Source organism: Prunus persica, chromosome G2, assembly GCF_000346465.2.
Source record: "Prunus persica cultivar Lovell chromosome G2, Prunus_persica_NCBIv2, whole genome shotgun sequence".
Classification (NCBI taxonomy): domain Eukaryota; kingdom Viridiplantae; phylum Streptophyta; class Magnoliopsida; order Rosales; family Rosaceae; genus Prunus; species Prunus persica.
The window spans coordinates 28,921,252-28,945,653 of NC_034010.1; the positions used below are offsets into that span (position 1 = coordinate 28,921,252).

General features: G+C 38.3%; 7 protein-coding genes across 8 annotated transcripts; 3 read left to right on the top strand and 4 right to left on the bottom strand.

Annotated features, from left to right (window-relative positions):
- Positions 178-2,285, bottom strand: LOC18785926 (probable serine/threonine-protein kinase At1g01540). Its single transcript, XM_020557459.1, has 7 exons — positions 1,708-2,285; positions 1,336-1,437; positions 1,139-1,261; positions 898-1,059; positions 654-777; positions 363-572; positions 178-263 (listed from the first exon to the last, which is right to left on the bottom strand). Exons 1-7 carry the CDS (start codon positions 2,283-2,285, stop codon positions 234-236), a joined length of 1,329 nt encoding a protein of 442 aa, XP_020413048.1. The 3' UTR covers positions 178-233.
- LOC18787412 (glutaminyl-peptide cyclotransferase) lies at positions 2,720-6,174 on the bottom strand. The gene is made up of 11 exons (XM_007218635.2): positions 5,711-6,174; positions 5,567-5,623; positions 5,405-5,440; positions 5,135-5,199; positions 4,899-4,962; positions 4,471-4,588; positions 4,158-4,255; positions 3,865-3,935; positions 3,670-3,697; positions 3,399-3,453; positions 2,720-3,081 (listed from the first exon to the last, which is right to left on the bottom strand). Exons 1-11 carry the CDS (start codon positions 5,963-5,965, stop codon positions 2,969-2,971), a joined length of 960 nt encoding a protein of 319 aa, XP_007218697.1. The 5' UTR covers positions 5,966-6,174; the 3' UTR covers positions 2,720-2,968.
- LOC18785260 (heat shock protein 83) lies at positions 6,658-9,895 on the top strand. Its single transcript, XM_007220157.2, has 4 exons — positions 6,658-6,923; positions 7,191-7,332; positions 7,627-7,907; positions 8,035-9,895. Exons 1-4 carry the CDS (start codon positions 6,786-6,788, stop codon positions 9,583-9,585), a joined length of 2,112 nt encoding a protein of 703 aa, XP_007220219.1. The 5' UTR covers positions 6,658-6,785; the 3' UTR covers positions 9,586-9,895.
- Positions 10,645-15,040, top strand: LOC109947612. 2 transcript variants are annotated; one of them, XM_020558172.1, is made up of 9 exons: positions 10,645-11,532; positions 11,885-11,983; positions 12,107-12,150; positions 12,281-12,474; positions 12,632-12,737; positions 12,883-13,094; positions 13,238-13,316; positions 13,465-14,466; positions 14,606-15,040. In XM_020558172.1, the coding sequence occupies exons 1-9, from the start codon at positions 11,444-11,446 to the stop codon at positions 14,629-14,631; spliced, it is 1,851 nt and encodes a 616-aa protein (XP_020413761.1). In that variant the 5' UTR covers positions 10,645-11,443; the 3' UTR covers positions 14,632-15,040. The 2 variants fall into 2 exon arrangements, with proteins under 2 accessions (XP_020413761.1, XP_020413762.1); XM_020558173.1 differs by lacking the exon at positions 14,606-15,040 and having other exon boundaries at positions 13,465-13,716; positions 13,814-13,971.
- LOC18786768 (protein REVEILLE 6) lies at positions 15,069-18,538 on the bottom strand. Its single transcript, XM_007218629.2, has 8 exons — positions 17,936-18,538; positions 17,532-17,589; positions 17,222-17,345; positions 16,963-17,139; positions 16,740-16,844; positions 16,033-16,142; positions 15,725-15,784; positions 15,069-15,587 (listed from the first exon to the last, which is right to left on the bottom strand). Exons 1-8 carry the CDS (start codon positions 18,163-18,165, stop codon positions 15,489-15,491), a joined length of 963 nt encoding a protein of 320 aa, XP_007218691.1. The 5' UTR covers positions 18,166-18,538; the 3' UTR covers positions 15,069-15,488.
- Positions 20,664-21,935, top strand: LOC18785255 (heavy metal-associated isoprenylated plant protein 39). The gene is made up of 3 exons (XM_007218526.2): positions 20,664-20,855; positions 21,159-21,234; positions 21,336-21,935. Exons 1-3 carry the CDS (start codon positions 20,850-20,852, stop codon positions 21,647-21,649), a joined length of 396 nt encoding a protein of 131 aa, XP_007218588.1. The 5' UTR covers positions 20,664-20,849; the 3' UTR covers positions 21,650-21,935.
- On the bottom strand, positions 23,230-24,091 carry LOC18785162 (uncharacterized protein PAM68-like). Its single transcript, XM_007219753.2, has one exon. The coding sequence runs from the start codon at positions 23,962-23,964 to the stop codon at positions 23,410-23,412; it is 555 nt and encodes a 184-aa protein (XP_007219815.1). The 5' UTR covers positions 23,965-24,091; the 3' UTR covers positions 23,230-23,409.

The following is a 24,402-nucleotide window of genomic DNA, read 5'->3' on the forward strand; positions in this document are numbered from 1 at the left end:
TGAAAGAATGGATGACCTCCGTAACAATCTCAACTGCATTAATGAATTTACAGGGAAAGCTTCTGTGATGAAGATTTCTAAGATGAATTATTCCTGATTGACAAATACCTTAGGGCTCAACCTAATGAACCATTCGTTGAACTTCAATACAATTTTCTGGTACCAGTTTTGCTGCAGCTTTATCCTTTCATGTGTTTGTAGGGCGCCTATTCTTGCAGAAGCTTTACTCTTGGCTAATAAGTTTCTTTCTTAAGCCTTTGATCCTTCATTGTAGGGACAATGATACGCATACAATTCATTCAGAAAATGAAACATATGAGAGAAGTTAAAGGGAAAAAAAGGAGAAAAATACTTGTTCTTACATCACAGAGTAGCAAGTCACGTGGCTCAAGCATGTGAATAACTTCTCCCATTCTAGGCCTATGTTCTAAATCGGGATCAACGCAGCGAAAAGCAACCAAAAGTACCCTTTTGAGTTCCTTTGAAGAGGGCTTCTCTGGCAACTTAGGATCCACCACACAAGCAATTTTTTGACTGGCAACCATGGACTTTAACCAGTCAACTAGATATGGCTGCAATTCAGGAGTCATTGTTCAGATATCAAAGGTTGAACAACAAAAACACCTTCAAGTTTTGAAATTAGGAATTCATACTTGCGGTTGACTTCGATCTATAGGGTTCCTCCCAGATATGGTCTCCATGATAAGTACCCCAAAACTATAAACATCGGACTCCTCTGTGAAATCACCAGTGGCAGCATATTCTGGATCAATGTAACTGGAGTTTCATGCAATTTTAGAATGAGAAGGAAATCATAAAGAATTCACAAGTAATATGTTCCAATGGTGAAAATAAGCAGGCATATATAGTTTTCCACAAGCAAAGAAACTGACTGACCCTAGTGATTCCATTATAGTGATCCCCCACTCAGGATTGTAAAGCTTAGCAAGGCCAAAATCTGAGATCTTAGGATCCCACTGGTGATCAAGCAGTACATTGCTAGATGTTAGTGTTCTATGTAGGACTTTTGGTTCAATATCCTCATGAAGGTAGGCCAATCTGCAGAACCACACTCACTTCAAATTATACGACCACAAATTCGTCTAATGGAATATAATTTAGATATGTCGGATCTTACCCTTTTGCTATGCCTTGGATTATTTTCACCCGAATGCTCCATGTTAGAGGGCTGACTTGAGTGGAGCATTCATGAAGCCAATGCTGCAGATTTTTGTTATCTACATACTCATTCACGAGCAATCTAAAATAAGGAAAATAAGATCATTAGCTGCCTTTTGAACATCTAAACATGTCAGTGTAGAAAAATTCCCATACCTGTATGCTTTTTCAATATGGTATCCAAGCAACTTGACAAGATTTTTGTGTCTCACAAACCCGATTGCCTCCATTTCTGCTATGAAGTCCTCGACTTGGAAACTGTTGATTTATATCACACACAAGCTTTATTTAGCAAAAACTGAAACCCCCGAGTAAGACTTGCACAAACATATGAATTCTGGCAACCTAGCGTTAGCTACTTTGGTGTTCATCTATTTGAGATCGATGAGAGAAATTAAAATGGAAACCACAATTGGGTTTCTGAATTTAAATTTCTTTTAGTATTTTATCATTTCCAATCATATCTAATTTATTATTCTTCACTCTAGGCCATGGCATAGTGCCATATATTAACTCATTAATGGGTACCTGTCACTCACAAGCCTCTTCACTGCCACACGAGTATTATCAAACAGAATGCCATGATAAACAATTCCATAATCTCCATTACCAATCAGATTCTCTTTCGAAAACCCGTTTGTTGCTACCTCAAGCTCCCCCAGAGTAAACTTGTTGCCCCTCCACACATCCTTCACCATTGGTGAGTACCTAGAAACCGATTCCAAGTCAGTCACATAACTATTTTGGATTCTCCCACTAGCCTGCTGAGTAGAGGACAGCTGATCTGAAAACAGCTGTCCATGATGTTGCCGCAGCTTCCCGCTGTTCATCCCAATTTCCGAAAGGTTAAGCGAAAGTAGCCTCCGATCAAGGGATGAACTACAATATGCATTGTGTGGATTTTTGGAAGCTATGGGATTTTGGAAGCAAAAACGGGATTTGTAGGATTTTTGACGACGGTAATGGATGACACAGAGCAGGAAGACTATAAGAGTGAGAACTGTGAATAGAACAATGAAGATTACAAGCAAAACCCATAACTTGACACCAAAAAATGAGGTTGGCTTCAAGAGCTTTTTCTTGAGAGACAATGCACTGGAGGACATGTTCTCAGAGAGAGAGAAAGGGAGAGAGAGGTAGCTTAGCAAATAGCAGTTGCATGAGTGATCAGAAAGAGCTACACACCGGAAGTCGGGTTAATCCATATCACTAGGGTAAATTTCAAATCCTTAGTACCAACTAATCAGCGGAAGTAGCGGGAAAATCAACCAAGAGTCTTCTGCCACTTCAAAAATGGCCATTTCTTTGTTTATCTGGTAAATCGCCACTTTCTTTTTTTATTTTTTGAAGTTTCTTCTTCTCGGACTCTCCAATTGATACTTGTCCACCAGCCCACCCAATAAAACGACATGCGTTTTTTTTTTTTTTGGTTCGCTTCTAATTTTGGCTCTGGGATTTCAGTTTTTTCTTGTTTTCTTTGTGGCAGAATTTATGAGAATCAACATCTTTACAAGCAAAGCACAATAAACAGAGAGAGAAAGAGCTGAACTATACGTCACTGGGAATTAGAATTCCAATAACTCTGAAATTGTTCATTCACTCGCCAATTAAACGCTTCTTTTCAGAATCTTACAACTTACAAGGCAGTTCTCCAACTGATTTCCGGTCCTTTGTGTGGGCTGAAATTGCAAAATATTGTATATCACAATGCAAAATAAAAAATCCCATTGGATGTATGCCCTGCCCTACCCTGCCCAGCCTTACAATGGAACTGGCTCTCTTTATGGCTTCAAAAATGGAATGGCCTTCGCAGGCAGAGCTCCTCAATGGCTCCATCTCTGAAATGTTTCTTTATTGGATGTAGCTTGATCTCATAAAGCTTCGGCCAAAGTTTTCCGGTCACTGCCATAACATATGGGTTAGTATGTAGAGAAAACAAGAATACCACAACCCCAAGAAACACGACACATATCATCAGATGAAGCACCTATACAGAAACACAATTCCTAGACGCTCCCAATAATTACAATTCGATGCACATTGAGTTCAATCCATAACCCAGTTCGGGAATTATTTCACTCAATTCTATACCAAAAGAGGATAACCATTCTTCCTAATGTTGGTAATCATTTCAGGGTTTCCATCAATTTTTCATGAGCACTGGGTAGAGCACAATCAAAATGACATGAATTCATAGAAAGCCAACTGTTGGAGCTTACCAAAGATACGTTTTTTGTCACTATCCCATGCAATGCCATTTAGAACATCAATACCCTGTTTAAGATATTAAAATTGATAATAAGTAAATTATTAGTTTGACATGTATAATTTCAAGAAGAATGAAACTGTGCATATGCAAAGTGTCTTCAAGAATTTTCATACTGCCTAGCCTTTCAGTTAACTCATACAGATCATACATTGTATAGCAATTGGCACTAGAAAAAGCAGTGAAAACATAAATAAGATATCGTCTTTGATTCAAGGGCTTACATGATTCCCAGATGCTAGTAAGCCTTCCCTGTAAGGCATAAATAATATAAAAGCCATTAAATGAAACACCCACAAAATGAACCCTAAAAAAAGGGCCTCCCAAGAAAGACAACAGAACATGATACTCCTCGTACTTAGACTACAGAGACTGTAAAGTTAATAATTGGACAAAGGAAAAGGAATGAACAGGAAAACCTTAAATTTGGAAGGAGAATCCATCCAAGCACCCTGCCATCTTCATGTGAGATTCTAGCAATGCAGTCAGTCTACACAAGGCAACATAAGGCATTTCAAGACACGTATATTTTTCCATCTGCACATCATAACTGATATTTTCTGTTGTCCACATGTAGCCCATATACTTCCATAAGGAAGTCATGTCATATGCCAATGCTCCTATTAACATCCCCAGAAAAACAGAACTATATATATATTAAAGTAAATTACAAACAAAACAACCAAAAATCATTTGACGATGAAAAGCTGACCTGATAAACATTTGCCCAAACTTCGCCTTTTACAAACTCCAACTCATTGAGGTTGTACACTTCATGATCTTTGTATTTGACAATATGTTTGTCGGTCACTGCATGAAATATGACATAATTATTATAATAAATAAAAAAAACAGAATTATCAAGCAAATTGAACTATCACTACTTTGGAGGAGATAAACAGGTCATCAGATATAGGTAAAGCATAAAACAAAATACAACAGTTATACAGAAAAAAAAACAAAACAAGCAAACGAACAGAGAGTAAAAGAAAAAAAAATGGATTGATGTTATATAAAAAAGAAACCTTTCAATGTTTGAGGGTCAATCTTGTACAACACTGACGAGCCATCACTTCCAAATAACACTTTCCCATCAGTAGCCAGTCCCCAACCATCATGCATCTTATGAGTGAACTTCTCAAACTGTATTGTGCAAAAAGTAAAGCAAGTTATTAAGGATCAGGAACCACATTTCACAGGAGTTTCAATTCTCAATCTAAGGTCAAACTTAATAGAATTGATTTAAGTTGGTCAATTTTAACATCAGAAAAATTGAATATGTAAGCACTGAACCTAAAACTCAAAGAATGCAGAGGTAGAGTCATATAATGACACTATTTAAACTGTCTTCAGTTTTTTTATTCATTTCCTTGTAAATCAGCTTGATAAAAAGAATAATAAATATGATATAACGATAAACATATTTTGAAAGGAATAAAGGAAAAGCACAAACTTTGCTTAAATTTTTTCGGTCATATATGAAACCATAGTTCGTCAACCAAGTTACTTGGAATAGCCTACAAAAGAACATATAAATGGCTAGATTAGCAATTTGGGACGCTTTAGATGTCATCATATCATAAATATATAATGAAAAATCAAAGAAAATTGCTACTCAATGTCAGCTTGCGTTTATTTATTAACTGAATCAATGACAAAGCACAAATCAACATGATTTTCTGTTCAGACCTTTCACCAAGGAGAGTTAATCCCTCTCCAAAATAAGAAGCATCCATCTTCTGAAGAACTTCAACCTGCAGGTACCAAAACCAATATTGGATTTAGACATAAACAATCTAAACTATGGCAATGTCCCAACCAAGCACCCAGTATAATTGAACATTTGTCACTATGGCCTATGTACAATTGTACAAGTAACAAATCAACTTGCTAACCAATTAACTTCGAATCAAGAGGATCAGTTAGCATGACTGAACAAGGAAATTAAAAAACCTTTACCTTCCCTGTTTGAAGAGCTACCTTGCGCACTGATGACTGAAACAATGGAAAGAAGAGATGAATCTCAGAAACAAAATTCAAGCCAGGTTTCAATGCAAGAAATCATGTAGATCTTTGGTATCTTTTTTGACTGATACAAATGTTTTACTGAGGCAAACACACCTTCCCATAAAGACCAGTTGATTCGAATAAGCTATCATTTCCAGCATAAAGAAGCCCCTGAAAACAAACAGCCCACAATTCGTAAATGTAAATTTCAAAGTAATTTTACAAGTACACCTCTGAAAATTGAACCACGAGGATTACCTGGGTGAAGGCGTTGGGATCGTGAGGGAACTCATTGACTACCTCGATTGAGAAAATGCTGGCGGAAACGGCAGAGACGTTAATCAAAATGTTCGAAGAAATGCCCAGAAGAATAAAAACGCCAACAATGAGAACGACGGAGAGGATCAGAGAGGTTTTTCTGTAGTTTGAGGACTTGGGCCGAGCAGCCATGGAAGTGTAAGGCCTGGGATCCGATCGCTTATTTAGCTTCCTCCTAAGCGATCCGGTGGCCATGAAACCGAGGCCCGATCCTGGATCAGTTAGGGTTTTTAGAGTGCAAGCTGTGCTGCCGAGTGATTTTGCGGGACGGAAACGGCGCTCTTGCGCTAAAATGCGCCGGGGTTGGTGCCGTTGAGTTGACCGTTGGTCCACGAGTACCTATTCTTTATCCGCCGCTTTGGAACCCCGCCACTTATTTTTTTCTTTTTATTTATTCTCCAACATTTTTCATGTTAAAGTCTTAAATTATAAAATATGGATCATTTCACTTCCTTTAAAAAAAATCATGCTTATTATTTATGTTGATTAAAATGTCCCGTATTTATTTACTTTATGGGCCATTTCTCCAATGTTCGTAGCACTATTGGGCCGTAGCTGTTTTGGTCCACACAGAACGGAAGGCTGATGTGCTAGTTTTGGGCCCTTCAGGTGTTACAATCGGTGGGGCTCGCGGTGACGTCATAGGAAAACGCTTGAGCTGGGCAGAACGTTCGAGAGCAATCGACTTAACATAATGAAGACAGAACCTTCTCGATACACTCTCTTCTGGAATTAAACTGACTCGATAAGACCACGTTAGCCAAACTCTTCCGCTCTATACGACGTCGTTCCCAGGAGGCCAACATACGCGGGAGATTTAGAAGTCGAGTCGAGAGGAGGGTAGAAGAATCCAGAAGCACAGTAACCGCTTCCTCTTCTTTATAAAAGCCTCTTCATTTGCTCAGCCTAAATCATCAGTAATCAGAATCGAAATCGCTCAATCTCTACGTTCAGATTCTTCTGCTTCGCTTTCTGTCTCAAACAAGCTTTAATTTTCTCTCGCTTTAGCATTGCAATGGCGGACGTTCAGATGGCTGATGCAGAGACCTTCGCTTTCCAGGCTGAGATCAACCAGCTTCTGAGTTTGATCATCAACACCTTCTACAGCAACAAAGAGATTTTCCTTCGAGAACTCATCAGCAATTCCTCTGATGTGAGCCTCTCTCTCTCTCTCTCTCTCTCTCTCTGTTGATGTTTTCATCTTGCTTCTCCAACTATTTTCATGTTATTATAATAAACAATTCTTAGTAATTTGGATCGATTTTCTTCCAAAATGTTCCATTAAATTGCTATGTTTTGTTTTTTAAAACCTAGTTTCTGAACTAAATCCTGTTCTAGCGATAATGTAGGATTATCGGTTCGTTTGTTAGGATCTGTGTTTGTAGAATTTTTGACACTGATGGCTTTTGGTTGTGCATAGGCTTTGGATAAAATTCGATTTGAGAGCCTGACGGACAAAAGCAAGCTCGATGCTCAACCAGAGCTTTTCATTCGGATTGTACCTGACAAGGCCAACAAGACGCTCTCCATCATTGACAGTGGTATTGGCATGACCAAAGCAGGTAAATATAGTTTGTTCTGTTATTTTAGTTCTCTTATTGATACATTGCCAGAATGTGGAAGGATTAGTTAGTGAAAAATTGTGCATTCCATACTAAGCTAGTTCCTGCTTCAATTCCTTCTTTTGTTTTCTGACTATGTTGAAAAGTATGTTTGTTGTATTTCTAATTACTTAGATTTATCAAGAACCAAAAATATTGTTTACTATCTCTATAAAGGAAACTATCCAATTTATGGATTGTTTAAAGCCCTGTGATTATGTCAATAGATGATCTAATTGCAATCGATATTTGTAGATTTGGTGAACAACTTGGGTACAATTGCAAGGTCGGGCACCAAGGAATTTATGGAGGCTTTGCAAGCTGGAGCCGATGTGAGCATGATTGGACAGTTCGGTGTTGGTTTCTACTCCGCTTATCTTGTTGCTGAGAAGGTCATTGTGACTACAAAGCACAATGATGACGAGCAATACATCTGGGAATCACAGGCTGGTGGTTCCTTCACTGTCACTAGGGATGTCAATGGTGAACAGCTTGGCAGGGGTACCAAGATCACCCTCTTCCTCAAGGAGGACCAGGTAAAAAACTAAACCAACTAATTAGTCCCCTATGTGGGCATTGCTAGATAATTCAATGTGCTATTGTTTCATTGTAAAGGATGAAAGTAAGAATTGAGTATTGATTCATTGTTATGTTTATGAACAGTTGGAATACTTGGAAGAGAGGAGGATCAAGGACCTCGTGAAGAAGCACTCTGAATTCATCAGCTACCCCATATACCTCTGGACTGAGAAGACTACTGAGAAAGAGATCAGTGATGATGAAGACGACGAACCCAAGAAGGAAGAGGAAGGAGATGTTGAGGAGGTTGATGAGGATAAGGAGAAAAAATCCAAGAAGAAGAAGGTCAAGGAGGTTTCTCATGAGTGGCAGCTCATCAACAAACAGAAACCCATTTGGCTACGCAAGCCTGAGGAAATTACAAAGGATGAATACGCTTCCTTCTACAAGAGCTTGACCAATGACTGGGAGGAGCACCTTGCTGTCAAGCACTTCTCTGTTGAAGGACAGCTTGAGTTCAAGGCCATTCTCTTTGTCCCAAAGAGGGCTCCATTTGACCTCTTTGACACCAGGAAGAAGATGAACAACATTAAGCTTTATGTGAGGAGAGTGTTCATCATGGACAACTGTGAGGAGCTCATCCCAGAGTATCTAGGTTTCGTCAAGGGTGTTGTAGACTCTGATGATTTGCCTCTCAACATCTCTCGTGAGATGCTACAACAGAACAAGATCTTGAAGGTGATCAGGAAGAATCTTGTGAAGAAGTGTATCGAGATGTTCAATGAGATTGCTGAGAACAAGGAGGACTACCAGAAGTTCTATGAGGCATTCTCCAAGAACTTGAAATTGGGTATCCATGAAGACAGCCAGAACAGAGCCAAGCTTGCCGACCTTCTCCGATTCCACTCAACCAAGAGCGGCGAGGAGTTGACAAGCCTGAAGGACTATGTGACAAGAATGAAGGAGGGTCAGAAGGACATCTACTACATCACTGGTGAAAGCAAGAAGGCAGTGGAGAACTCTCCGTTCCTGGAACGCCTAAAGAAGAAGGGCTATGAAGTCCTTTTTATGGTGGACGCGATTGACGAGTATGCTGTTGGGCAATTGAAGGAATATGATGGCAAGAAGCTGGTCTCTGCAACCAAGGAAGGCCTCAAGCTTGACGATGAGACTGAGGAAGAGAAGAAGAAAAAGGAGGAGAAAAAGAAGTCTTTTGAGAGCCTCTGCAAGACCATCAAGGACATTTTGGGCGACAGGGTTGAGAAGGTGGTGGTCTCTGACAGAATTGTGGACTCTCCTTGCTGCTTGGTGACCGGAGAATATGGCTGGACCGCAAACATGGAGAGGATCATGAAGGCTCAGGCTCTGAGGGACAACAGCATGAGCTCGTACATGTCCAGCAAGAAGACAATGGAGATCAACCCCGACAACGGAATCATGGAGGAGCTGAGGAAGAGGGCAGAGGCTGACAAGAACGACAAGTCTGTGAAGGACCTTGTGCTGCTTCTGTTCGAGACGGCCCTGTTGACCTCTGGTTTCAGCCTGGATGATCCAAACACTTTTGCAGCGAGAATTCACAGGATGCTGAAGCTGGGGCTTAGCCTTGATGACGAGGAGACTGCTGGGGAAGATGCTGACATGCCTGCATTGGAGGAAGATGGTGCTGAGGAGAGCAAGATGGAGGAGGTCGACTAAATCATCTACATTTTGAGGTGTAAATTGGATTTGAGCTTGTGGATATTTTGGGTATTTGAACGTAGTGAAGCGTCTGGATTATGGGAGGAAGGTGCTCCTGTGGTGTCTTTTTCTTTCTTTTTGTTGAATAGTGTCTTTTTTAAGTCTCAATAGTTTTTTTTTTTTTTTTTTTTTGGGTGAGTCGGAGAGTGTGGAGTCGTGTAGTTGTGCTTAAATTCTGAACTCTGGTACAAAGTCAATATAATTTGGGAATTCTCCAACCCTGGGTGTTTCCTAAAGTTCAATTCAATATTTTCTCTTTACACTTTGCTAACAAATTCTTTTTAATTGCATCTTCTTTCCTTGAGTAATTTGTGTACTTAAAGTAAGAAAAGTTATGGCGGCAGGGATCATAGCCAGCCTAGCGTTGTCTCCTTGCTGTGGAAATCACTTACGCAGCAGCAGTAGGAGCACCGAATCAAATGACTAAAGTGTGGACATAGTGCAATTTTGGGCCAAGGAAGAAGGTCTTCTGGTTTTCTTTTAGTTGGGCCATGAGCTGCGCTCATCTTGTGGGCTGGTTTTGGGCATGAACTGGATAGGCAAGGCCCTGGAGTGCTTTGCTTCGGGCTCACGTTTCCTCAATGCCCGGACTGCTGCATATAAATTATAATAAATTTGCCTGTCCATTGCAGCAGAATTTACATTTCCTTCCGCAAATTATGTCCCTTTCCAGAGAGTCCTTTTCAGTGTTGCCTTTTTATTTGTTTATGGATTTGTGCAAAATACCAACCAAGTTTCCAAAAATGGCAATGCCGTGAAAGTTGATACCAACCTAATTAAGGAAACAAGAAAAAGAAAGAAAACCCTCCGATGCTAACTTGGAGCTGAGAAATATCAACCAAAAAAAACTATCCATCTTTTAAAATATTAAATACACAAAAATGAAGAAAAGTTATTTCATCAAACGAACTTTATTAATGCCTACCAAAGTTCCCAAAAGCCATAATGTATTTCTAGTTTGCGAGAATGTTTGTCATAACAATTAGTTTTCTTTAAGGTATGTGGTGTTAAGGATCATTTCTCTTTTTTATCAAACGATAGCGAAAAATAACGTCACATTCTGCCAATAAGATTTCACAAAACAAATCGAATATATTATAGTTTGGCCGGCAATGAAAATTTTCATTGAATTTATTTCATAACCGAATTGGAAAATATGATTTTGCTTAGACTTAATGTTAAATTAGAAAATAAAATTCACATCAATTATAGTTGGGCACATCTTTCATTTTCAGTTTTTTTTCCTTTTTTTTAAATTATTTTTTTATTTTTAAAATTAGGAGATGGGCAAATTGGATTTGCACCAAGGACATGTTTGGTTGCTGCAATGCCTCCAGAAGGACCTAACCAATGGAGGGTTGCCGTGTCATGAAAAGTCAAACTTCCGACTGCGGAACGCACAAGGTCGGCGTTTTCTTCCGAGGTGGCAGATACTGGTCGATATTGTAAGTATGTGTATCCACAGCAGATTTCTTCACAAAATTATTTGTATGAATAATTCCTCTCTAGGCTATAGCTCAGAGCTCTGCAGAGGCTACATAAACACGGTAGTGGTTACCACCTCCTTCTCTCTTAAGCATTTCACACCTCCATTTAATTTTCTCACTTTCTTTTCCTCCAAACAAGCATCCATGTAAACCCTACCTATTTTCCCGTCAAGATCGAAAAAAATCTTGAACATGTAGAATCTTGCTGCTTTTCTTGCTTCCTGTCTGCACAAAGAAACTACATTTTTTTTGTAGAGTAAAGGTCTTGATCTTCAAGGTTTCTGAAAAGCAGAGAACATCTGTAGTTGATTTTGAAGTGACTTGTTACAATGTCGGATTTTCCCGGGAAAATGAGCTCGGAAAGTGAGGAACAGAGTTTACTAGCACGCTCTGAATCGAATACACAAGAAGTCGCCAAGTAATCTTATCTCTCTTTTTATGCATTTGTTGTATTATTCTAATCTTTTAAGCTGATCTCAGTAATATATTATATAATATTCAATATAATACTCTTTATATTATGCTGTAGGCAAAAATAAAACTACATTTTCCTATTACTTCTCTCGTTTGGTTGCCAAGAAAATGGAGGAAGGGAATAGAAAATTAGCTGAAAGTCGATTGCCAAGAGTATTTTTGTGATTTTTTCTTTTGTACTTAAAAAAATCACCAAAACAGCTAAATCTTTGTAACATGTCTTTTAATAATACCAACTGCTAATTATTGCTGCCTCATTAGCTGAAAGTTGGTTTTTGGTTTATTTATTTATTCAGACATTCAAGGATTGCATATACAAGGGATTTTATGTTCTCTTTAGAACATTTGGATGCAGGCAAGCGATTACCGGGTGGGATCAAACCGTCAATTTTAAGGTAAAACACTTGATGCCTGGTAGTTTACAGATTGAGGACGTACGCAAGGAGTTTTGGAAAGTTTCTGCTTTTAACTGTAGCTATGTGGTCTTACGTTTCAATTTGATGATTGTTCTGGAACAGTGAACTTGAGTCCCATGTTTCTTCACAATCTTGTCGTGCATCAGGTGTGTGCATTTATGTTTTTCCTAACACTGTTCTTAACTTTTCCGAGATTTCGTGCTCTATTTTCTGTGTCTTTTGAGAATACTTTTACATTTTGATTCTGTCTATATTTTCATGGATATAACTAAACAGATTGTGAAAGATGGCATGGCACCTTACCTAGATGTTTGTTGCAAAACTCATTATCTGTTGGACTTCTGGGAAATGATGCGGTACTGGGAGCATATGGACTGATTTCTGGGGCTTCTGCTCCGAAGTTTCAAGACAACAGTCCTCCCCTACTCCATAGGAGCAAAGAACCATTTAGGCCTCGATTCCTCTCTAAGGTCTGGTTGATACTTTCTAATTCCACTTCACAGTACACATATGATGTCTGTAATTAAGTAATGCTCATTAGCCTTTTTGGTCCTACAATTATGGGCGTGGATTTAGAAGCTGTAGCCAAGGAAATACACTTAAAAGTTCCAATTTATATTCTTTCAGGCAGAGAATCATTCAGGGAAGAGCCCCTGGGATTTGTGTAAAGATGAGACATTTGGTTCTTCTGAGTGTCTGAGTGAGAAGGAAGAGGAGGAGAAAGCAAGAAGAGGTATATATGATCCCCTTCCTTGTGCTATTGCATTTAGAAATACAGAACTTTATGTAGTGCTTTCTTGCCTATTTGGTTTACTACTTAAGATTGATGGCTGAAGAAGTCTGCTCCTAATGCAAATGTGAATTACTGTCTCCATCAGATTTGTTTGAGGTGATTACGGAAGGACATGAAACAGCTATCCAAGAGAAGCAAAAGAAAAATCCAAATGAGCATGAGGAAAATTCCAAATTTGTCATGTTTCTGGAGGATTCTGCATATAGTCAGAGAAACAAATGTGAAGAACATGTAATATCCCCTGTTTCAGTTGAGAATATTAAAACAAAATCTTTAACCAATTCCCTCATACCAGAGGTAATGGGTCCCCTCTTTAACCAAATTATTTGTCTAAATGTGCCATCAATTTTCTTTTCCTTTTCCCTTTTTTTAAGGGATTGAAAGGCCTACTACCTAATGTCCAATTCTGTCTCACACCCTTTTTCTTGTCATGCCCACAGTGGTCTGATCCTACTGCAAACTACACCAAGAGCCCTGAAATTTGCTGTTCTAAATTTGCTCATCACTTTCCTGCTACAGGTAGGGTAGCAAATGCGGGTTGTTCTGTAGTAGCTTAATATTTTGTGCTTTCAACTGGAACCTTATGATCTCTGATTGAATTGTAACTTGCTAAATCTAGCGGTTAAAATATGGAGAGAAGAAGCTAACATTTTTCTCCTTTCTCCAGAGACAAAGCCTACCTGTGGCTTCTCTTCTTGCTGTGAAGGGTCTGAATCTATGGCTCATGGAGTGTCGAAGGACCTTACCCGAGAACCATCATATTGTACAGGTTCCAGAAAGAGATTGCAATCAACTGATGCATCTTCTTTCATTCAACAACCTATTGTATATAACTATGTCTTTCCTTCAACAACTAATGAATATGGACTCATTGGGTTCGATTGTGAAGCCAGCATGTCCTCTAGCTCTGTTGATCAAAGTAAGAGCAAGGAAAATCAGTTAGTCTCTGATGATTTCATAGCAACATTCAGATCAGGTGTTGAAATTGACCCAGGGTTGAAACTCAAACTTGACAGCTGCTTTGATGGAAAAGACAGTCTTCCCATTGAACTTCTGTTGCCTGATGAGGACAGCTTAATTACAGTGGATGACTTCAGATGTACGCCCGACAAGGAAGATAACACCATGCTTATGGTTGAAGGAATTCCAGTCAAAGCTGATAGGGTAAGCTCAATTTCACCAGTTGATACTTGTAGGAAGCTAGCGGGCTTGAATATTTTCAAAAATGAAAGATCTACTCAACTGAGTTCAGAAGGTTCTGAACAAAATGCGTGCAAAAGTCCTGCACAGTTTCATCAAGCACAACCAAAACAGGGGAAGACATCTTTTCATCCACTAGATTCTCAACCAATTCAAGCTCATATGCGTTCACAAATGAAACCCATAACCTCGAACTACAATTGTCACAAGCCATCCCGCCATCCTTCGGCTACAAACCTAGTCCCTGCGAGTACTTTCCATCACTCTCATGCCAAACCATATCAGCAACTGCAGCAGCCGATGCTCATTCCAGGAATTCTTCCACACCAAATATTTGGGTCTCCAAGACGTGCAATGGCTCCTCTTCCCAGTAATCAATCTCGTTACATGCAGGAGTTGGGCCCTATTCAAGATTTTCCATTGAACTACCAGTCGTCAAATCATGGATGTTTTGGAATGCCAAATCCAGGTAAAATGTGGGAATCTCCGTTAATTTGGTAATAAGTGACAAATTTGATTTTAGCTTCAGTCTGTGATAATACTTTAGGAATGTGATCATCGAGTAATAGTAAATGTTTCCATTGTTTGTGGTGTCTATTGCAATGCAGGGACAGGGTTTTACCCTTGTAGGTGAAACTGAGCGCAATGCAATGCGGGGCAGGCTTTTACCTCTGGAAACAGTATGGCTAATGGAGCGTTTCTGGATGTCATCGTATGCATGGACGCAAATTAACATCAACTAGACATGGAATTTACCAATCTGTAGATGTAGATAATTCAATTGTAGATACTTGTTCTTCACTTTTAGGAGGAATGTTCTAGGTCTTAAGTAGTTTGACCAATAGTTTCTACTGGTATACGAGACTCTATACAAGGAAAGCAACGACAACAGAAAAAGGCAACAAAATAAAAGAAGAAGCTTGAGAAGCTTATGGAGCTTCATGTTGTGTTCTTTTTCTGTACGTTCTCCTCTGGCTGGTTTTGTTTGTTGATTCTTATGTCGTACTGGCTTCTAAACCTATGGAAAAACACGTGGTGATCGCAACAGTATAGGAAAACCCAAAATTATCACATACAGAAAATAGGCACGCGAACACCGCACCGAAATCACATAACCCACTTGACCCAAAAAAAATTCACATAACCCACAACTAGCGATTAAAAAACTTGAATACACAGGAACCCAGCGCTGTACAGAATAGCATTAACATAACTTTGAACACCTGTACACTCCCGCAAAATGCATACTTTTGTCTTGATATATACACCACACGGAGATGCCAAATGTACGGAAATGCTGTGAGACTTACAACCTAGTGTAGGAGTTAATACCCAGATGCAACCGGACGCTCTATGCTAATGGGCCCTTTTTTCCCTGGAAATCCGTCTGCTGGATGTCAACACCAGTTGTGCACCGATTAGATTCGAAATGTAAGCACTGCCAACCGGGGGGGTGGTGAGAAAAAAGCTTCTGACTTGATTAACTACTACTTAAGCAACTTTCTTGTGTTGATCGTCACAAAGGCTTTTAGTTGCATCACCATGACTCGCAGTATCTGCGTCTATTTTGTAGGATGAAAGCAGCTTTCTCTGCATCCAATTAAAAAATTCAGCAACATACTCGGTATTAAGAGAATTAAACAAAGTAGCTTTTTATATATCTTTCTTCCTCCCGTTGTGCAAGCAAAGCTAGAATAAAATCAAAGCTCAGTGAAATGGAAACTTACATGATCCTCAAAATCAGGACTGCTCAAATTGATGGACAGATTTCTCATCAACAGTAACACCTGGAGAAGAGCCAAAAAATAGAATAACATCACAACTAAGCCATTTTCAAGTCTAAGTAGATTCACGCAACTATTCCAACTAGAAAATTTGTTGAGTTGTAAACATTTATTGAGGCAGTTATAATGCACAAAATTAAGCAGTGACTTCCTCACCGACCATTGGAAGGTTAGATAACAAACAAATCATATACACTACAGTCAAAACCTAAACATATAATACATGAGATTAGAAAGGAGAAAAGAAATACCGTGTCAACATCTATAGGATCCATCTTCTTCAATTTCTGCAGATGACCTGTAACATTAGGGTCAAAGACACTGCCGATGAAGCTGTATACTTGAGAAAAGTCAGGAAGAACTGCATAAAACAAAGGAAACATATAGGTATTACATTCACAGGAAACACCATTTCTAGCTATAAATTTGTAATCTCTGAGGCCACAAACAATGGAGGAGTAACGGAAGGAGACAACACAGGTAGACATATAAATCCAAAAGGTACAAGTGTATCGCGCTTATATCAGTCCAGATTTTTTTAATGGGTCCAGCTCTGATATACCATGTGATGCAAAGACTTATCTAAAGAAAAAATAATTAAATAATTTGTAAAAGTACTCATGTGTGACACATAGCCCTATCACTGATTCATATGGAAACCAAGATCAAGATGGCAGCGAAATAGGTGAACGTTTTAGCTGTTCATGATAGAAGAAATGCAAGACACATACATATAGCTGTGATTATATCATAAAAGTTTGATACATTGAGCACCCAAATACATGTTGAAACATAAAACTCATGTCCATATACAAGAATGAAATTCCATGTTTTTGTACAAATTTTACCACTTCAAGGTGTAAAAAAGTTCAAATCCAATATTAAACTATTATAACCATTTAGGTCAAAATACTTCTCCGGGAGGGGAAAACTGCAAATAGGAAGATTGTCACCTCACCTCTCAATGCATGGCTAGGAATCACTAGATCAGCTGTTCCACCAACTGGTTGAGCTTTTGGAGTGCTTTCTGTGCTACTGCAACTGTTATTCGGCGCAGTTGGCCCTAAAAAACATACCGCACAGAAAGCAAATGCAACTAAATCAAGTTTGCAAACAATAACATTAATGTACAATGAGATTAGGTCATTGTTATGGAGATTTAATTTATTTAGTAGTCACACCTTTGGACTCATGTGATAGGTTGGCTGTTTGCATGGAACCATCAGTCCAGGAAGGGACTACAGTGCCAGGAACGGGACTCATAAGCATTGACGCTGAATCTGGCCTTTGAATAAACCCAGATTCATGTAAAGCAGATGAAGACTGACATGACCCAGACACTTGTGGAAGCGCCAGAGCTGGCAAGCAAGGCACATATGAGTGTGGCTGTAAAACATTGTACTGTGAAAAATAGGATACATGAAATTGAACTATCCTCACCATTTTTAGAAGCTTTTTGAGGATATGGGTGAGCAGCTTTCCTTTTTGGCCTAGGGGGAGGTAGATGTTCGCTTGTCCCATTCTTTTGAACCTTCAGAAAATACTTCTGTGCATGACTACGTATCTGTAAAAACAATCCTTCTTATGGGTAATGGTGTTCATTATTGTCTGATATATAAACTTGCAGATAAAAGATTAATTGGTGATAGTCACTAAAGCATATCTTTCCTTGGAATTGGAAACTATATAATGAACTAACTAATTGCAGATATTAAGTAGACCAAACAAGAACTGTCCTTTGAAAGCTAACCTGTATAACTGTCTTCGACCCAATGAATGCTTCAATCTTTTTCCAATCACGGTCAAAGCTGAATGCAACAGTGGGCACATAAACAAAATTAGGGAATAACACAAAAATGTATGAAAAATAGCCTAAACTAAAATAAAAACAGATAACAAACAATAACACAAATTGGTGATGAGAAAATGAATTACCACTAAAATCCTACTCTTTTTCCAAATTTCTGAAACTTCCCTTTTTCTTTCTTTCCTAAAGTTTCTCACCAACCAACCAAACCCTTAAATATTTCAAAACACAAACAGAAACTATATCGCCTCTTTTCCCACATTTCAAATCCCAAACTAAAACAGTAGCGCCCTATATTTATACACACTAACATACAGAAGTGAAGAATTAAGAGAAATGAAATTTACAGCTGGAGGGCTTCGAGGAACTTGTCGTGCTCGGGTTCGCTCCAGCTCTCTCTGGACTTGGTGATAGTGTAGGGCTTCCGAATCTTCTTACTCAGATCCTCCGAAGAAGACGTCGTTGACGTCGTCGTCGCTGAGGTAGTGACTGAGGCGAATGGCCCGAGCCCGGGTAACGCCATTCCGCTCGGATCCAAGTACAAGCCCTCTGGTGGATTCGGGTTTTTGGATACCATAAATTCCGAAATAGTCGGGTTCGGGCTTTTGCAAGAGCGATAAGCTGCGACTCTTCTACAGGCGGCGGAACTTTTATATAGGACCTGGGGATTGTTGGATGCGGCGGAGATTTTGGTGGGTGGGAAGAAGGCCAATAGCAACTCGTCACGTGTACGCTATAAAGGGCATAAGAGTATGTTTGTTAAGCGTCGGATGGACGGAGAGTCGTTGGATTCGTTTTTTTCTTTTTTTGGTAATAATTTTGAATTTTCGGCTCTTGGTTCTGCTTAATTCGGAGTTGGGCTTGATTAGATTGTAACTTCCCTGTCATCGCAAGCTAAGCTTCTTTTTTTTTTAAACCTAAAGGGAAAGCATGTTAATACAAAGGGTCAGCCTAGAGCAACAAAGAAGGTTAAAATTGGTTTTGTTACATTTTATCTTTCTAGACTTCAATGCAAATGGATTAGAGTCAAGTCAAGCATTAAGAAAATGATTATGACTGTTCCAAGTAGGACAATATGATTAGAGTGAGCACACTAATACATGACCCCAACGTCTAAAGTTGAGTGATCCAATTAAGGAATATAACTAAGTGATCATTAAAGAAGACCAGGTGGCTATGTTTAGCATAAATTATCATAATTTGGTTGAGTTTGAATTTATGACGAGAACTGATGAAATGAAAAAGCAAATAAGCAAAATAACACCTTTAATTAACAAAAAAACGACATCACAAGATAATTTGGTTGGATTTAAATTGATCACAAGAACTGATGAAATGAAAAGACGAATTAGCAAAATTTAATGTAAGATGGATAGAAGAAACTAAAAGCAACAAAATAAATCCCAATTTTCAAGTGACGAATTAAAGAGGCTGGAATTTTGTTCTCATCCATCCACCATCCACCATCCAATAGAGTTGTGTAATCTTGGTAATGGTGGAGTTTTGTGGACCAGTAACTAGTACTAGTATACATCATCTCTCAATTTGGATTTTGACCGACCAACCAACGGTGGAGCTGGATGGGGAGAGTCGGTTGTGACTCGTGAGAGAGAGAGGGGTGAAGTGAAGAGGACAAGAGAAGAGGATTAAAGTGTGGGCCGTGATCGTGGAGAGAGATTTGATTTGATTTGATTTGATTTAAGTTTTTTTCTAAGGGCCCAAGTGCATGGTATTGGAACGGAAAAATCTATGGTCCAATTCTCTTCAAAGTGATGATAGTTAAAGAACAAGGGAAGGAGCACCCTGAGCCTGAGAAGATTGGGCCCTACCAGATGCTACATTTTACATGATATCTCTTTACTTTTTTGTCTTTATTAAATCAAGTATTGCTTAATTATCTATTAATTCAACACAAATTTGTCTCGTAACAGATTCCTGTGGGCCAAACAGTAAGAATTATTTAAAGAAAACAGCGAAGCCCACACCCTAAAAATAAAAATCAGCCCAACCCTATTTATATGTATTGATATTCTTTATTATCTAATATTGAACGAAAAAAATATTAAAAGAGATTTTAAATTTGAATCTCGGTGCTTAAGTTTTGCCTCGAAGTGTTAATTAGTTGTGTCAAAATTTAACTAGAAGGAAAATAACATTATAATCTGATGGCAGTTTCATGCATGTTACTGGCTTTGGTAAATGCACTCACAGTATCAAGAGAATCTATATTCTAAAAAGAAAAAATATAGAGGATAAACTAGTTTGCTTGCATAAGTGGAATCACAGCAAAGGATATGGGCTATTAGCAGACACTATACTTTGAACCCATGTGACATTACCATTAAATTAATTAATTAATATTTTATATTATGATTTAAAACTATAATATATATACATATGTGACAAGTGTAGGGTGTCCAGCCAAATTAGAAGGAAAAATGATAATAAAATAATAGACCATTCACACATCGGTACCATAGTAGGATGCGAACAGTGTGAGTGTAGTCTTCACAAGTCATTTTCTACAATTTCTCATTTGACACAGGATCTAATTATATAAACGCGTGGAAATCGTAGGCCTCTCCTAATAAAGAGAGGTGGGGACTCTGCAGGGCTGGTTGGCTGGCTGCGGGGTGACTTGAGGAGGAGGACGACCCCCCACCACCGCCAGAGTCGTGTACCTACCAAAATGTTCATGTAACTGCAAGACTTAGAATATTGGTTGCTTTCCTGGAAGGCAGAAAAAAAAAAAATCTTTATGATTGATTTGAAAAAAGGCTTCTGGAAAATTCATTGAAATTTCGAAAAAGTAGATAGGTAGAGAGAAGCTACTTATACGGTGTCGTTTGGCCGTGGGAAATCATTGAAAACAACGTTTGCGTACTCTTCCATTATTGCTAGAGAGGAAGAAAAAAAATTTAGTTTTCCTCTTGCAGCCAAAATTGCACATGATTTTATTGACCGTAGACTTCTTGACTAGACTCGGGTTGACTCAGTTCCTTCCTTTCCTTCCTTGTGCTGGTGTCATTTCTTTTCCCTTCCCCTCCCTTCCATTCCTATATAAAATTAGTGACCCAAGGTTCCCTTCACTTCACCAAGACGCTCATTCAAAACGTCTCTCTTCCTCTTAATTACTACAAATCTCTCTCTCTCTCTCTCTCTCTCTCTCTCTCTCTCTCTCTGTGTTTTCTGGGCTTCTGCTCAAATTTGAATCTCTCTCTCAACTAAACTCCTTGTTCAGATCCCTCAAACTCCATAGAAATGAAGGTTAGCATTTTTACTTTGCTCCAAGCTCTTTTCTTTTTTCAGACAACTTTACAAGGATGGGATCCTTTCTGTCATCAGTTGATTCATTTTTATACATAAATAAAGATAGTATCTTTTGGTAAACCAAAATTTGTTTTCTTTCTTTGAAACTAAATTGTCACTGGGTTTTGAATTCTGATTACTTTTCTTTCAAGTTCTAAGTTCAAAGATTGATGGGTTTGATGTTAATTTGCTTATATCTCACAAATTTTTTCTGATTATAATTTTTTGGAATCTAATAGTATTTATCTTGTTTCATAACAGAAAGTAGTGTTGAAATTGGAATTGTACGACGAGAAGGTTAAGAAGAAAGCCATGAGGGCAGTCTCAGGGCTTGAAGGTAGGCAGGCATCTTCAATTGGTTTAATTTCTTCTCCAGCATATTACTCTGTTTTTCTTTTATAGTGGTGAATTAATCTTGTGAATGGCAAATTGTTTCAGGGCTTGATTCAATTTCCATGGATATGAAGGACAAGAAACTGACGGTGACAGGGGACATAGATCCAGTAAATTTGGTGAGCAAACTGAGGAAGCTTTGCCACACAGATATAGTGTCAGTGGGACCAGCAAAAGAGGAGAAGAAGAAGGAGGAGCCCAAGAAAGACGATCCAAAGAAGGGAGATGAGAAGAAGAAAGATCCGAAGGACGAAATGGCTGAGCTTATAAAGGCCTACCAGGCTCATTATCCTCCCATGCCTGCATACTATTACGTAAGAAGCCAAGAAGAGGATCCCAATTCTTGTATCATTTCCTGATTTTGATAATTGTTTTAAGAATTGGGAAGATGGTGTCCAAGAAGAAGAGAAGTCGTATATGTACAGTTGAGTGTTATTTATTTTGTTGGCGTGGAGTTGGTTTGCAATAATCTAGACGAAAGTAAACTTTTCTTAGAGGTCTAACCAAAAAACAATAGAATATCTTGGAGGCCTCTTTGATGTACGACTCTGTTTTTGTTCTTACATTTTGATGGTGGGATAATTAATGGATGAATTAGCTATGTGCTACTAGCTTCAGAATAAAATTTTATCATTGATTTTTAAACTCTTGGAAATCTTGAGCTTAATATTTTTGTGATTCGGTGAAGAAGAATTCGTTCAGAGTTTCCTTTCACTTCGTATTGCATGCAAGAGGGAGAATTGCAAAAAGTATCAGCCTTTGAAACACATAAATAAATTTTAGGCTGAGGAGAGGTTTTGCAGTATGTCATGAGGTAGAGCGTATGTACTAGATTTCAAGTGTCTAATACATATACATCGTATTCCACCAGAAGAATTTTAAAATTTCCTCTTTGCTAATTCATTAATACTCTAATAATATTTAAAAAAAACGAATGATGTGATAACGAGTGAATGTGATAATAAATGGCAGAAAGGAGGATTGGTAAGGGAAGAAATGCAAACCGACCGATGTCTATTTCAACTGTATATTTTAAAATTAAATATTTAAGACTCTTGGGTTATTATATAGTTTCCATGACTCACATACAAATATACAATAAAATTGCTGTGAATTTGTTCAAAGAAAACGACAAAAAGGTGTAGCTTTTGATTTTGAGCTTTAAGTAATAAGGCCGATCCGCTAATCAATTGATTAATTAATACGAAATGTCTCATTTGGCAACGGGATCATTAACATTCTCCACCAAGTAGACTTCCTGTTAATAAACTGATAATGCCACTTAATTATTATATCAAAGGATTTCTACCACATCAATATAAGAATGAAAACGTGGTCGTCTTGGTGCGTCAATGCTTCCATCATGTAATTGCACTATGTTTTTATTTAGCTATGATCAAAGACGGCACTAATTTACCATTTTATTTTGTGTGGTACAATAATCTTACTTTATTTTCTAGATTAACTTGACGTGTAATCAATTTGCTTAGAGCCTTAGCATCACGTAAAAAGAAAATTAAAAAACAAATGTATATAATTAGAGTTAGAGCAGATCAACTGTGGTTATGTTAATTTTAAAATAATAACTATACAACCATTTATAATTTTGTAACCCGCCGCTAACGATATGATCAATCAAGATGTAGATTTTACATCAATCCATACGACATGTAAGACCTCAGATCTAAAACACCTTATTTATTTAGTATTACAACTTGGAGTGACATCAAGCTATTAATTATAGTAATTAAATCTAGCTGAGAACTTTATGGGATTTATACCTTTAACCCAATGCTTTAATCTTTTTCATGAAATACTGTGCAGGTCAACCACAACCTCAATATATATGAAGCAATTCATGATATTCAATTAATCATGATCGAGCCACAACGCATATGTAGGTTAGGTTAATTAAAAGTAGTGTGTCTGTCTTTTTGTATCTGGGTTCGATTCTCTTCATTGTATATTGGAATAATTAGAATACTACAATAAATAGAACCGTAAAAAGGGTAAAAATTATGTGTAATTCATCACAATGCCACATATATAAAGAGGGAAAGAAAGCTAACTAACGGTGCTTGAAACTGTGGTAAAATTGTAACTTTACATAGTCCAAAATTCACCCATCATTTTTTTTGCTATTGCTCTCATCTTCCTCACTCCACATCTCAACCCAATTGCTTTGAGCTTCTTCAAAACCAAGAATCGAACCTTTCTTCTCTGCATCCCAACTTGTAGACAAAGCTCCATATGCGATCCCAAGAGTTGACGACCCAAAAGTCAACAACGTTGTCAAGAATGGGAGCCAAAGTGGCACGTCCCACAAGTGCTTCTCCTTAATCACTTCAAAAACGTTCAAAAATGCAAAGCCCATGGCCATCGGCAGCCCCACGGAGGCCACAATTCTCACCAGCATCCTCTCGAAAACGGCCTGTGGAATTTCCTCATCGCCATCCTGATCATTTTTGTTGGAGTTTTGGCTTGTAGGCTTTTCTTTAGTAGAGGCTGGTGCACTGCCAAAGCCCTTTGCATTGGCATGCATTTTATATGTTCTTTTGTTGTGTTTTTGGTTTTGCAAGGTTGTGGGGTTGAAGGTCAGGCTTTTGGGGTTCCATGGAGAACACTTTGAAGCAAGATAGAGAGATGGTTGTGAGGAGAAAACCAGAGTTTTCATAGCTTTTTAGGCTAAGTTTTTTTTGTTTTTTGTTTTCATTATTACATCATCTATTTGTATGGCCTTACGCCTATAAACCTTATCCGAGAAAAACGAATGGTGGTGGCGTAATGTCCGAGTCTCGTAAGATATTTGTACCGTTTCTCGTTGTGGTTTTTTCGTGAGTGCCTATCTTATAATTCAACGGCACACAATTCTAAATTGGGCTTGAATGGGGACTGGGGGCGTGAGAGGCTGGGCCTTGGGGTAAACTTAAGTAATTTTTTTTTGTGGGCTTGGCTCTGCCTGTTACTTTTCCCTTTTCTGTGGGCTAGGCAGATTTGTAATCAAGATATCACGTGTGTCAAAATAATATTACTTGTATCAAAAATTCTGAAAGGTGTTCAAAATCTTCAGGCACCTAATCAATATTTATGTAAATTACTCTACCTCAATTGC

Excerpts from the sequence above, each read along its gene's own strand:
- LOC109947612 (XM_020558172.1), top strand. The coding sequence starts at position 11,444 with ATGTCGGATTTTCCCGGGAAAATGAGCTCGGAAAGTGAGGAACAGAGT. Across the intron at positions 11,533-11,884 it reads AATACACAAGAAGTCGCCAA|ACATTCAAGGATTGCATATA; the intron begins GTAATCTTATCT and ends TTATTTATTCAG. Across the intron at positions 12,151-12,280 it reads ACAATCTTGTCGTGCATCAG|ATTGTGAAAGATGGCATGGC; the intron begins GTGTGTGCATTT and ends ATAACTAAACAG.
- LOC18786768 (XM_007218629.2), bottom strand. The coding sequence starts at position 18,165 with ATGGTATCCAAAAACCCGAATCCACCAGAGGGCTTGTACTTGGATCCG. Across the intron at positions 17,140-17,221 it reads TCAAAAAGCTTCTAAAAATG|CTCTGGCGCTTCCACAAGTG; the intron begins GTGAGGATAGTT and ends CTTGCTTGCCAG. Across the intron at positions 16,845-16,962 it reads CCTATCACATGAGTCCAAAG|GGCCAACTGCGCCGAATAAC; the intron begins GTGTGACTACTA and ends TATGTTTTTTAG.
- LOC18785162 (XM_007219753.2), bottom strand. The coding sequence starts at position 23,964 with ATGAAAACTCTGGTTTTCTCCTCACAACCATCTCTCTATCTTGCTTCA.
- LOC18785255 (XM_007218526.2), top strand. Across the intron at positions 21,235-21,335 it reads GGCAGTCTCAGGGCTTGAAG|GGCTTGATTCAATTTCCATG; the intron begins GTAGGCAGGCAT and ends AAATTGTTTCAG.
- LOC18787412 (XM_007218635.2), bottom strand. The coding sequence starts at position 5,965 with ATGGCCACCGGATCGCTTAGGAGGAAGCTAAATAAGCGATCGGATCCC. Across the intron at positions 5,441-5,566 it reads CAACTGGTCTTTATGGGAAG|TCATCAGTGCGCAAGGTAGC; the intron begins GTGTGTTTGCCT and ends CCATTGTTTCAG. Across the intron at positions 3,082-3,398 it reads TGACAAAAAACGTATCTTTG|TGACCGGAAAACTTTGGCCG; the intron begins GTAAGCTCCAAC and ends ATGTTATGGCAG.
- LOC18785926 (XM_020557459.1), bottom strand. The coding sequence starts at position 2,285 with ATGTCCTCCAGTGCATTGTCTCTCAAGAAAAAGCTCTTGAAGCCAACC. Across the intron at positions 573-653 it reads TAGATCGAAGTCAACCGCAA|CCATATCTAGTTGACTGGTT; the intron begins GTATGAATTCCT and ends CCTGAATTGCAG. Across the intron at positions 264-362 it reads GTGACTTGCTACTCTGTGAT|GATCAAAGGCTTAAGAAAGA; the intron begins GTAAGAACAAGT and ends CCTACAATGAAG.
- LOC18785260 (XM_007220157.2), top strand. The coding sequence starts at position 6,786 with ATGGCGGACGTTCAGATGGCTGATGCAGAGACCTTCGCTTTCCAGGCT. Across the intron at positions 7,333-7,626 it reads TATTGGCATGACCAAAGCAG|ATTTGGTGAACAACTTGGGT; the intron begins GTAAATATAGTT and ends CGATATTTGTAG. Across the intron at positions 7,908-8,034 it reads TCTTCCTCAAGGAGGACCAG|TTGGAATACTTGGAAGAGAG; the intron begins GTAAAAAACTAA and ends GTTTATGAACAG.